Raw genomic sequence first — 13,047 nt, forward strand, 5'->3', positions numbered from 1 at the left:
GGGTAAGACAGACATTCAAACAACATCATCTTGGATATTAGTTAAGGCAGACTAGTTTGTTGACTGATATGAGCAGTATTATTTAAGGATAGTAATATAAATTGTTATTAATTTTGCAATACTTTCTACATTCAAGACAGTACAAATTACTCAGTGGTGGACTGATAGATGAAAAATTATCAATTATAAAGCAAAGTCAACAAAGAGGCAAGTAATGAGAAGAAACGGTTACATGGGAAACATAAGCAGTATCAATGATTATACAGAGTACAAAGATTTCTTAGATGTGCAATTTAAGAATTGTATAAAACTATGCTGACCACTGAATAATTCATATAAGTAGAATAATCAAATCTAACAGCTGAATGAATACTGGAAATCTCTCAATCTGGATCTGTCAATGCATAATAGTATTTGATGGTAGTGACTTGACACATAGCCAGTTATGTTTTAGAATCACACTTTATTGACAAATTAATCAAAAGGGAGTTATTTATATCTACATCTCTATTTTCTTATTTGTGAATCAGCAGCAATAATTATACATATTTACCTCTTTTTTTGTGGGTGCTGCTGAAATAATATATCTGAAATGCTTAGCACAGTACCCGGTACACATTGTCTCATTTTAGTGGTAGGGAAACAGAGGCACAGAGCATTAATTAGTTAAATTTCTCAATTAGTTACACATTTAGTACTTGGCACAGTGGGATCTGAAACAGGTAAATGACTAAACTGAGTCTGCAGAGTAGCAACAGATCAAATGGTGCCACTGTATGTCTGAGTCTTAATGAATGACATGGTTAGTTGAAGAACAAGAGCTTGTTAGTGGCCTGTAGGCCACTGAGTCACATCAGTTTCTTCTCTACATATGTAAGTGCGAACATCACTTGTTTTGAGAAATATGGAAATTTTGAGGACAAAAATTTTTCTTTGAAAGCAAGTACAGTGTCTTAAAAAGTGCAATCATATAATTTTTTCTACTTAATCCATTCACCTTATTTGGGATACTAGAGAATTCAATTTTAAAACATATTTAAGTGATATTATATAAGCAATGAACATCACTTCATATTCAAGTAGTTATATAAATTATAGTATTAAAAGCATTCTATTTACAAGATGTCTTTGGTTTAATAAAAAAAAAACTAGACCCTTTTTTTGGGGGGGAGTCTATACAAGCAGTTTAACAAACACCAATGTCATATATAGATATTTAGCAAAGGATGCAGAAAACATCTTTATCATTACTGAGAAAGAACAATGATATGAGAAAATATACAAGAAAATATGTTATCAAATATATGAGAAAATATACGAGAAATGGCCCGAGAAAATGTCATCAAAATAAATTCAAATAATAGCACATTTAATAATTTATTTCATTTGTGCCTTTCATTATAGTTTTGGGAGATTTTGTTCCATATTGGTTTATTTTGTGAGTTATCATTGAGCATATCCTATGTTTAATCTTAGGAAAATTTTGGTGTTTATAATTTTAGATAAATGATGCATGGTCTTTTCCTGAGACTAACAGCGATTTGCTACATGCTTGGGGAGGGTGCTGTGTGTGACCAACTCTGTTGGAATCACAGACCTGAGCCTTTATTCCTTTGGGGTTTTACTTAAGAATATAAATAATTTACTTGCTTCCTCAATTATTAAATGGGAATTATAATATTTTTTTCTTACTATAGCGATTGAAAGGATTAAATGAAATTATTTTGGAAGGGTGACATGCTTTTCCAAATACACTGATAACAGTGCATATTAGTCATTATTTTAATGCAAATCAAATAATTTGTCACAAGAGAGATATAAATAAATAATGCTAAATCGGTTCTTTTATTGTATTTCGTGTCACAGTGAAAATATGTGACCAGTTAAATTTATTCATTTTCCTTATGGTGCCCTAATCCAGAGTAGACTTTCCCCTAAATCTTTAACGCTAACTATACTTGAGGTTATGTTCACGGCCCTATTTTGCACTGAGAAAGAACAAAGAGAAGACTGACCTCCTTTATTATTTACCCACAAGAATTTACTTCAAGAAAACCTAGCTTCTTTAAGAGGCATCTGAATTCCCATAAAGCACAAAAGTTGCTGCAGAACAGACAGGCTCATGGTCAGGAACAGTCTGAAACAGATTTTTCAAAAAGTAGCAGAGAAAGTAAAAAACAGCCACTTGGGACACTAGGGAGAGGCCGATTATAAATGATTATAAGCTATGCTTGGCTTTGTTTTTAAAAGGAGGAAAAGGCAAAAAGGAAGGATTAACAATAGGAGCGCTATTATAGATTCCTACTCCCTCGTTTCTCCAGTTATCTCACAAGCGTAAGGACCTACTGGACTTGTTTTTATTTTTCTGGAGTTTGGTTGAGCAGGTGGAAGAGGAATGAGAACCTTACCTGCAGGGTGGGCGGCTGTGGGCCGGCTCGAATTTGCACACATTTGGTGCAGGTGTGCACACTGCAAGCGCTGCCACCTCTGCCCACTCCCTTTTCCTCTGTGGATTAAGATGCTGGTTCCTACTTTTCTCCATCTCAGAAGCACGCAAGGCAGCTATCCCCCAAAGTTCATTATAAATATAGCAAGCTCTTGCCTAAAGAAATCAGAGTATCACTAAGAGGTGCAACAACAAATTACTTGAATAAAATGAGAGGTCTGGGCTAGGATCTCATAAAGATTTAATAGACATGATTCTCCCCAGTCCGCAAGAAAAGCTTCGTCTCTCCCTTTAGATTTGGGAGACTGTGGATGCATGTAGGTGAGTGAGGGATTGAATTTGGAGAAGAGAGACAGGTTCATTATTCATAAATTAGAGCAGTTTGCCAGAGATTTTCAGTGACGGCTAATCTTAGAAAGTACACACATTATACTTGGGGAGGGAGGGGGGAGAAAATATATATCAGGTTACATTTGTTTCCAGAGACTCAGTGGGTAATCTCAATCTCCTAGGCATTTAAGAAAGATCAAGACCAGATTTTAACACAGGATCCAAATCAGACAGTTTCTTTTATGCACTGGGGTTACATTTGTGATGCCTGGAGAGTTTAGCACAGCTTCTGAAAAGAGCTGCCTGCTCTGAGCCTTCAGGGCAGGGCAGGGGCTCTTTTCCCACCTGACCTGTGGGTACTTTTGTTTTGCAGAATCCTTTGTTTTTACCCGACCACACCACACACTTTTCTTACCTAACCTGGGTCGGACCTGCCCACGACCCACCTCCTCACCTGCCTTCCTCGTGTCCCTAACAGGCCAGGGAACCTGTGACAGTTTGCAATCCCAGATTGCTCTAGCAGGGAAACTCGACAGATTAGTTGCTAAGGCACATTTGACTGAAAGACAGCTCTTTGCTTTCTTCTTATGCTGCTTCCCCTTCCTCTTTTCCTAAATAGATATGTAAACACATGTATTTTCTTGTTTGAATTTAGCGAATTGGTCCCCTGCCTCTGCCCTGATTTCGCTATTGGATTGAGCCTTGCGCCTCCCTTCCCTACTCAGATAGGAGCCACCGGGATCTGGAGCTCCAGCTTCCAAATTGACGCTGGCCTCAGGCCAGGTGACCTTTTCTTTGTAAGTTTCTTTCCTAAATGGGGGGAGGGGAGCTGGGATCTGTTTGGTGTTGTGGGGAGGGTGGATAGTGTGGAAAGGAGGGGGGTGGATGAGAGAGTGGAGGGCTGTTAAACAGTTTCTTACCGTAAGAGGGAGTTCAGACCTAGATCTTTCCAGTTAATCACACAACAAACTTAGCTCATCGCAATAAAAAGCAGCTCAGAGACGGCTGTCTCTGTAGGCTGAGTCGGAACAGGATCCTTTCACCCAGGCATCTGCGGTGGGACCCGCCAGCACGTCCAGCAGCACCATGTGGGTGACCAGACTTCTGCCAGTCCTGCTGCTGCAGCCTGTCCTCCTCCATCTCCTGCTGCTCCCCATCGCCATTCCCTATGCAGGTTAGTTTTTTCTTCACCATGACTGTTACTTTAACTTTTTTTTTTGCTAACCTCTCCTTTTTCTAATACTTTCCCTTTGACCTATTCCTAGCATCCTTTCTTAAATCAGTGTATGGCATGGGTTGTTTAAATCTCTCAATGTGTTTTCTTTCGACATACTTTTACTATTTGCAAAAACATTTTAAATGATAATAAACATCCTCTGAGTTTGTCTGTGCCGCCCCTCGCCTCATCTCCCACCCCCACCCCTAGCTAGGGTCTCCCCTCTCTTAATAGTTGTAGACTAGGAGAGAGGAATGAAGTGTGAACACTGACTGGAACTTTGCTGGTTTGGACAAGTTTAGAGCTGAACAGAGGGGCTGGTCTGAAGAGGGAAGAATGATGGTCAGTACAGCAGGGACTTCTTTTTTTCTAGAAGACAATTTTCCATGACAATCTACTACCCACATCACTCAGTTGACGTTCAGGGTCATGTTATGACGTTATACAGGTTTTCATGTGGAGAAGGCAGATTAAACTGTGTATATGCATGCCATAAATACGAAGGAGACAGTCTCTTCTAAAGCCTCCCTATGCATGCCTGCCCTTTTGAAACTGCAGTGCTAGGGAGGCAAAAAGTGGGTGACTTTCATTAAAGCTTTCAGAACTGCTCCTCTCAGGCTCCAACTTTCCCCCCTGCATTTACGGATTAGGAAGGAGTTACTTGTGTATTCATATTGCCTGGAATTTGAGAGATTTTATTTGTTGCTTTGGGAAGTTTTCTGTTATATCAGGACAAGAGGAAACATCTGTATTTGTCTGTATTATCATTGCAGTAGATGGGACGCCACTAGGAAAGATAGTGAGCATCATATGTGGGCACAGAGGAGTGAAAGAATGGAACAAATACCCAGATGGTGGACATGGCCTTCTTACAATATAAACTGAAAACTGGGTAGATATTTTGAGATATGAAATTCATCAGACCTCTGATCTAATTTGTTATGGAACTCAAGTGTTGAAAAAAACCTCAAAATCTTACTAAGTGACAAGAAAAATCATACAACCTACCTGGCTGTCTTCTGTTCTGTGAAGGTGCCCTTCTGGAAATCAACACTGTATGAAAAGAGTCAATTTGAAAATAATTAGCATAGATAGCTGGAGAGAGATAACAAAAGGAGTTAATTCAAATCAAGCAGGCTGTGTGCTTGAGAGGTACTTGTTAAAATGGATTTTATGAGACATTGCTGGTATAGGGAATTTTCAGTAAAAACTGAAATCCTGGTTAGTCGTTTGAGGACATTCATTTTTAAGTATTAAAATGTTGATAGTCTAAAGTAGAATATGTTTACCTGGAATCATCTGTGCTAATGCAGGGGAACACAGTGTGGAAAACCCAAACAGTAGATCAACCATAGACAATGTCTATTTGTTTTTGGCACGCATTACGAAGTTTTGGCAGGAGATATACATTTGTAATTATATTTCACTTTGGCTAATGTTGAAATGACTGCGTTTCCTGAGTATAGGGAGAATGCAGCCCAAGAGTGTGCTGGCAGGCAACGCGAGGTCAATTGGGAATTATGGATATGTTGTGGATAATTCCTGAAGTGGATAATGCTAAAATTATCATCAAAAAGGGGCCTGCCTTTTTGGGGGTGGCAAGTTTATGTTGATAGTTTTTTTTTTTTTTTTAATTCTCTGAAATGGAAAACATGGATACACAACTCTCTTAGAACAATCCAAAGAAAGTTTGTTCTTTTTTACATTTTGTACCATTGAATATTTAGGTTTTTGCTGTTACTTGCTTTGATTATACTTTTTGAGGTGTATAGTGAGTCTATATTTGCATGTTATAAAATAACAAAGTGGTAGATGCTGTAATAAGGTGATAACCAGTTATGAGTAGAATGTGTTATGGAGATATTCGATTGAAAACTTTCTTAAAAAATAGTCAATATAGTAAACCTCAACCACCCCTATAAGGAGCTGGTCTTACATGAAATTATCTTGAATCCCACCTACACTGGAAATAAACATCCAAACTCCTCTGCACAATGAACAATTAAATGAGTAACTAATATCCTGAAGCCTGTGGAGAGGGATAAACATAAACAACACGAGAAGTAAGCCTGTTTATTGAGCAACTATTATAGATCAAATTCTAAAAATAAAGCCTCTTTAGTTCTAATACAATTGGCATTATTGGACTTACCTTGCACGAGAACACTGGTGTTAAAGGCTTTAGTTATCTTACTATTTTATTTAAGAAATAAAACTTAGATTCCCACCAAGATCTACGTGAGTAAAATATGTAGTTTCATTTTTCCCCCTTCAATTAAATTAAAGCAGCAGTAGTGAAGTAAGCTGAAACATTCTTTAAAAACAAACAAACAAAAAAACATTTGCCAAGTAACAGAAAAATAAAAACCAAAACCCTAAATTAAAAATACTCTAACACTATGGCCGAGAGTTCATTTCTAGTCTGAAGATCAAACCAGATTTAGGGAGTACATGGTACCCAGGTTGAGTATGAAAAGGCAGGTAGTACCTAAGTCAGGGGAACAAAAGCCTCCAAAGCTATAGAGGTGAGAAAGTATTAGAAAGGTCAGGTAACTTGTGGGGCTGGGGTACTGAGTACCTGTGGGGCAGGAGTTTGGCCTGTGCTACCAAACCTAAGATAGACTAACATGCATAAACTTGAATGTCATGCTAAACATTGTGCTCTATTCTCTCAACATTATGGACAGCTGCTGAAAACTGTTGAGTTGACAAGATACATGACTGAATGTTGACTATAGTGTGGCTGTGTTGACTGCTCTGTGGAGGGAGAGTTCTAGGCAGAAACAAGACAGTGAAGAATCATACCAGGTGGAGGCTTCTATAGCAATGAAATTTTGACAAGGAAGTGGGAAGCAGAAGAAGGAGATTTCTAAGGAGGCCCCTTATATTACACTGAGCATCACTTCATTTTGCAAATCTCTTTGGATATTTGAGATGCTGATTCTCAAATATCAACATTTGAGTAGTTAAATCTGATAGGACCCCTTTCTTCTTAACATCTTTATTTGAGGTATTGCTGCCTTCTTTAAAGAAGAGAAGATTGTCCTTTTGTAGAATTCAAGTCCCAGATAATAGCAATAGATCTGGTGTTATATTTATAATTCCTGCCTTTGGGAAGTTTAAAAATCTCCAGTCACGACTATTCTCTTCCATTAATTATTTGTATACTTTCATCTTAACATCTTGTCACTTGAAGCTGTTAATCACTAATCATGTGGGTAGGTTTCTCAGAATATGTGGAGCCAGATTCCTGCTTCTTTCCACACCCTGCAAATCCTTTCCTTGCATGATTTTTCCTTTGAAGTCAATGGTTAGTCCATACAGAGAAGAAAATATATGAGGTACTGAGAGAAATGAGTGTGAGGCTTGGAGGCCAGAGGGAGAAATGTGTCTTTCTTCAAGCACCTTGATACATTTGACCCTACTTTCTGTTTGTAGGTTTTCACTAAAATCCAAATGATTTTCTTTCTCAAATATGGACTTCAGTTTCTTCAGGAATTATACAGCATATATAGCTTTTAGAATGTTTTCCCAAACTGGGAGAAGGGGCAAGAGTTTCAATTTAAAGTACAGGAAAGCATGACAAAGTTGCAGTGATCTCTCACCCTTTGACATCATTTCAATATTTTTGTTTATAAGCTTCAAGTAGCAGTCACGCACAAAAAAAAAAAATAGTAGGGAAAAAATCTGATCCAAGGATATTTTTGAGTCCCCCCCCCCAAATTAAGCTTCTCTTTTTTACCGTTTTCAGTAAAACAAACATCAGTTGTTAATACATGTGGAAGAGAAAGTTGTAGCTATTTTCAGCAAAGGAATGTTATTTTCAGATGCTGTTTTTGAATGACTTCTGTTTTGAATTTTTCTTCTATTGAAGATGGAATAAATTTGGAATTAATTTTATAAATGTGTGGATTACATGATATACAACTAGCTGGAACATTTTTGAGTAATTAGTTATTGTATTGAACTAGTAGAAATGACTGACTATAAGGCAAAGCTTCTAAGCCATGAGAAATAAATAGTGAAAACAGAAACCTACCAATGGCTCACTTGGCTTAATGATAAGTTTTGTAGCCCCAGACAAGTTTTTTTACTCATATTTGTTAGCTAGTAAAGGGAAATCATAGATTTATTTGCTTTTCAGGATGCTTATTGATCTTTAGATGAAAGATACCAATGAAAAAATTTACCAGCAAAGAGTATACTGCTTTTACGAGATACAATAACATATTAACACATCTCAACAGTACAAGTGAAGAAAGGTAGAGTTAAGCAAACAAACAATCCCATAAAGACCTCTTTACACCATTTCCCAATGCTTGTGCTCAGATCACAGCAGTTTGAGAGAAGAAACCAGAGCGTTGTCCAGGGGTTGTACTTTATCTGATAATTAATTAAATGTGTATTGAAATTTAATGCTCATGTTTTACCTCTAAAATTTGACTTGATTCTCTTCTCTTACACTTAGACATTTATTGTATATATCAGATCAATTTTAATTCTGTATTTTGAATTGACAAAATTTATTTGAGAAATGCACCCCCAACCCCCATAATTCGACTTGGCAGAGAGCTGTTCTTAAGAGATTTTCCATTAGCTTCTATTTGTTCCTAAGGAATATTCCAACCTATTATGCTGTGAAACATTTCATAGCCCCTTAAAAGGGGTGCTCTAGAGTCAAAAGAAGGATAACCTTTTAATGGAGAATCTCATCTCCATTAAAATAGTTCTGTGGCAGAAACCAAAGTTTGAAAAGAATCATACCCCCTCTTTGATTGAGAGAGGGACAGCTTCTTCTCTTAAGCTAGAAATTTAAAGGATAAAATTTCAAAAACAAAATTTTGCATATTCATTACATTTTTATCCAAATTGATTTCCAAATATTTACTTTGTGATTTTAGTTTTAAAGGCTAGTTTTAGTTCAAATATAATGTAACTTTTGTTATGTAAATTGAGTAATTGGAATACTATCACTTTAGATAATTAAACAAAGTCACCTGGCAAGTCAACAAGAATGCCAGAATTATCATCTGTGCCAGTATTATGCAAGGCATTTGGTTCATACTCAGTAAATAACGCTGACAAATTATACAGTTGATTTAATTTCTCTATTAAAATATCTTCTAACTTACTCTATCTATTCTCATCTTTTGGAGCAAAATATAAAAATAAATAATGAAAATATTAGTATAGGAATTAGTACCAGTTTTCTTCTTTGAAATTGTGTTCTGGAGTTGTACAGAGGACCAGCAATTTAGAGGATTTCATGTTCTCTCATACTGTGGAGTGCAAGTTAAGTAGACATTAATGAGTAGCATTTGCATGTTTAATAAACCTACTGAAGCCAGTTTGTTGTTACACTCTGTGTATGATGCCATTCCTGGGTGCTCAGTCTGTTGGTTACATTTCTAAATTTCTGCACAAAAACTTCACCTTCTTTTTTTGACACATCTCACCAAGAATGCATCTCCTGTTCTACCACCAATTATTACTTTAACTTTAAGCCAATTTTGGGAAAAGTATTTACAAACCATATATTCACATACTTTCTTAGGAATTCCTAGAAAAACATGGTATCAAGTATTTAAACATAAGAATTCTGAAGCTAAGTTGTAGGGTTTTGAATCTGATCTTGTATTAATTTCCCCCTGTCTTGATTTCTTAATCTTAAAATTGAATATGATATTACTGCTTCTGTTACTAGGATATTCAAAAGAATTTTCAGGCAGAGTCAGGGCATATTATACAATAACTGAAATCTCTTAGACAGTTTGATCCTCACTGTGAAACTAGTGATCATCTTTATAAACTGGGTGACTGGAAAGATTGAGAATAAAGTAGAAAGTTTTGATACTTTCAAGTTATACAGATTAAATCTTTAGGAATGTTTTAGTTAAGTTTTGAATACGAGACTTCATGCTATCTAGAGGCTTTGTGGAATACTTTTCCTGAAGAAAAATGATATTACTACATTAAAGGATGATGCTTTACATACATTAGATTTACAGCATTTGGCTTGGCTTCAAGACAAACAGTTCAATGATACTAAGAAATAGTGCCCTAAAACACAGAAAACACTTATATAGGAAATGAGAAGGGCTAAAATGTGAAACTTGAAGTACTTTAAAGAGTAAAAAATTATCCATTGCTTAATTTTTAGTGAAAAGTTTCCTACCTGTCATTGACTTATCTAATTAATTCAATAAATTACACAAAGACCAATTTTAGAAATGAACAATTTAATTATAAATGATGATATGATATGCTCTGATCCTTCCTTCCTTACTGTTTGGAGAATATCAAGTTATTTATTGCTGTAGTGTGAACTTTGTCCTAATTTTAAAAAGCAACCTTCGTTTGAAATAGTGTAGATTAGTGATTATACTCATTTATTGAGAAGTTATTTATTCTTGCCTGATTTCTTCTCTTGTTCTTAACTGTCCATGAGTATCATTCTCTCCCTCATTGTGTCCTCAACTGCTGCAGGTCTAGTATCTTGTCAAATATTGAATATTTTGTAGATATCCCTTAAGGACCTTGTTTGTATATTTGCTTTAAAAATTCTCTGCCATGTTTTCTTCTTCTTCTTCTTCTTATTATTATTAATAGAAGGGCAAAAGAAAAAAAGAAACACACTTCATGAATTCAAAAAATCAGCAAAGACTACTCTAATTAGAGAAGATCCATTACTGAAGATAAAAACAAAAAAAATGAATACTGCGGACCTGTGTGCCAATAGGTGTATTAGGAATAAAGGATTGCCATTCACTTGCAAGTAAGTTGCTTCATTCTGTTTTTAGGAAAATTTTCCTATACTGTATATACTCATTATCATCATGTTTTTTTTTTTTTTTATTTTCCTATACTGTATATACTCATTATCATCATGTTTTGTTTTTTTTTTTCAATGTAACATTCTTTTAAAATAATAAGCTTGATTTTGGTGCAAGGAATTAGATCTCAATTGATGGAAATATGAGTGAAGGAAATATAAAAACTGATTTTGTATTAGAATCAACCATTATTTTGGTCATAGAATTTATGTTTTCTTGTGAAAAAATGACCTTTAGCTACTTGAATTCCATTAATTTGGTTTTTATTCCTTTAATATTTAAAAATATTCCATTCAAACATTTTTCTTTCTTGCAAGAGTAGAGGAATTTTTCAGAATATAAGTTGGGCAACAGCCAAAGTTGACTGCGAACCTTATATCATTGTCTTTAGGGATTGAAATAAAAAGGTGTTGAGAGAATTAGATAAAAAGCTGGAGGGATTGGTGTCAGCAGCAGAAACTGTTTAAAAGAAATTAGGGGGTTAGTGACGATGAAGATTTAGGTGAAAAATTGCAGGGCAATTCAAAGACCTATGGAGAGACTCAAACAAATAATTTTCTTATCTTTGAAATTACCTATTGCCTCACAGGGAAAAAAAAAAAATTCCTTACTACTTTGCTAGTGATCTCAGATATTAAAACCTGGTGTTTTAGGCCACAAAGGTGACAATTTTCTAAGCTGTCAGTAGAAAATGCCTTTTCTCTTTCATAAACATGTTTATATACTTTTCCTCCCTTCACTTTCTACTGTTTTGTTACCATATCATCACATTCTATAGGATTGTATATGCCATTCTATAAATTTTGAATTCTTCTCTATACCAGCTAGGTGGTGACACTTGATGAGAGTATAGATTTTAGAAAGACAGTAGCAAAACATCCAGTCTTACTTTGCCTTCTTGGCGGGATTAATGCTATGGGCCTTATGGGGAAGAACATGGCAGAGATCTCCAACAGAGCTAAAGGGAGGAGAAACCACCTCCTTTGTATGTAGTGACAGCTCTTTTGAAAGTTTATAACCCAACTGCAGCTTTCAGAGGGATGTTTCCTGGCAAGGGATGTGGGGAATTGACTTTGCATGTATATTCCTATGATAATTATGTTTCTTTCCCTAACTTTCCTATAAAAGTCTTGAGATTGTTAAAAATAAATTAGAGAAAACTATTCTCAATCAACATTTCAACTATGTAGAATTTAGAAGATATTCTTTGGCAATTGAAGAACTGGAATTTGCTGAATTTCCCCCTGAGGTTTGAAAGAAAGGGCTAAGGGACTGGGCGAACCATCCCTCATTCTTGATTTTTGAACTTTGAATCTGAAAATAAAACCCCCCCTGGACATATAAGTGAGGAAAACATTGCTAACTCTCAATTTTGACATTCATTAGACTATGCTGGTGAAGGGAAAGATAACTTCTTTTTGGAGAAACTGATTTTTTTGCTGTACTGTACAGGAGAATATATTTGATTAGTAAATCTTCACATATACTAAGTATACGAGGTTTCTGTTTTTGCTACCATATTCTGATTGTTAATTTTGATCTCAAGTATATAAACACCTGTGAGAAAAGCATAGGTGACAATACCTGTGCATAGCTAAGTTTCTTCTGCCCAGAAACGGTGTCACCATCTTTACTGATCTTCCCCATATGTAAATACACAAATAAGTTTGAAATCACCGAATACATTAGTTGTTCATAATTGAATGGGCATACTATTATAACTGAAATGAAATAAAGGATCTTTATACAGACTTAATTGATTTTTTGGATCATTGAAAACTATTGACAAGTATATGAAACCTCTTAGAAAAGGTGAAAGAAACTTAGGTCCTCCCTGGTGGCACAACAGGTTGGAGCACTGTACTGCAAAGCTAAGCCAAGCAGTGGCTGCTTCAGAGCAAGTTTGATCTCCGCCCGGAGGTGATCCATATGGCACAGCAAACCTCCTGTTTTGCCTGCATTTCCCCTCAGCAGTGTACTTGAGTAGATCTGTCTGTTCTGCTCCCCACTCTATTTCTGGTGAATCCTCTTGCCACCCCTGCACCTCTGGCCTGTACCCCATTTCTGCATGCATGCATAAATAAAAAAAATCTTAAAAAAAATGAAAAAAAAAAACTTAATGAAAGCATTTGTGATTCAGTGAGCATGGGGAGAAATGGTTCTTCATGAGAAAGTATTATAATATTGCCATTTGGAAAACCATATAACTTTATAGGATTATT

At 35.8% G+C, this 13,047-nt stretch overlaps 1 protein-coding gene across 3 annotated transcripts in view; it reads left to right on the forward strand.

Annotated features, from left to right (window-relative positions):
• The first annotated feature begins 3,518 nt into the window (after nt 1-3,518).
• Nucleotides 3,519-13,047, forward strand: part of HGF (hepatocyte growth factor (hepapoietin A; scatter factor)) — a 60,029-nt gene continuing 50,500 nt past the window's right edge. The window contains exons 1-3 of one of the 3 annotated variants that reach the window (XM_012721095.1): nt 3,519-3,573; nt 3,824-3,950; nt 10,602-10,767. In XM_012721095.1, coding sequence (XP_012576549.1) covers nt 3,863-3,950; nt 10,602-10,767 — 254 coding nt within the window. In that variant the 5' untranslated portion in view covers nt 3,519-3,573; nt 3,824-3,862. Of the gene's footprint in view, nt 3,574-3,703; nt 3,951-10,601; nt 10,768-13,047 lie in introns of those variants that run through there. The other 2 variants (XM_004676890.2, XM_004676891.2) reach the window with 2 other exon arrangements.

Source organism: Condylura cristata, unplaced genomic scaffold (genome assembly GCF_000260355.1).
Source record: "Condylura cristata isolate star-nosed mole 26May11 unplaced genomic scaffold, ConCri1.0 scaffold00005, whole genome shotgun sequence".
Lineage (NCBI taxonomy): Eukaryota > Metazoa > Chordata > Mammalia > Eulipotyphla > Talpidae > Condylura > Condylura cristata.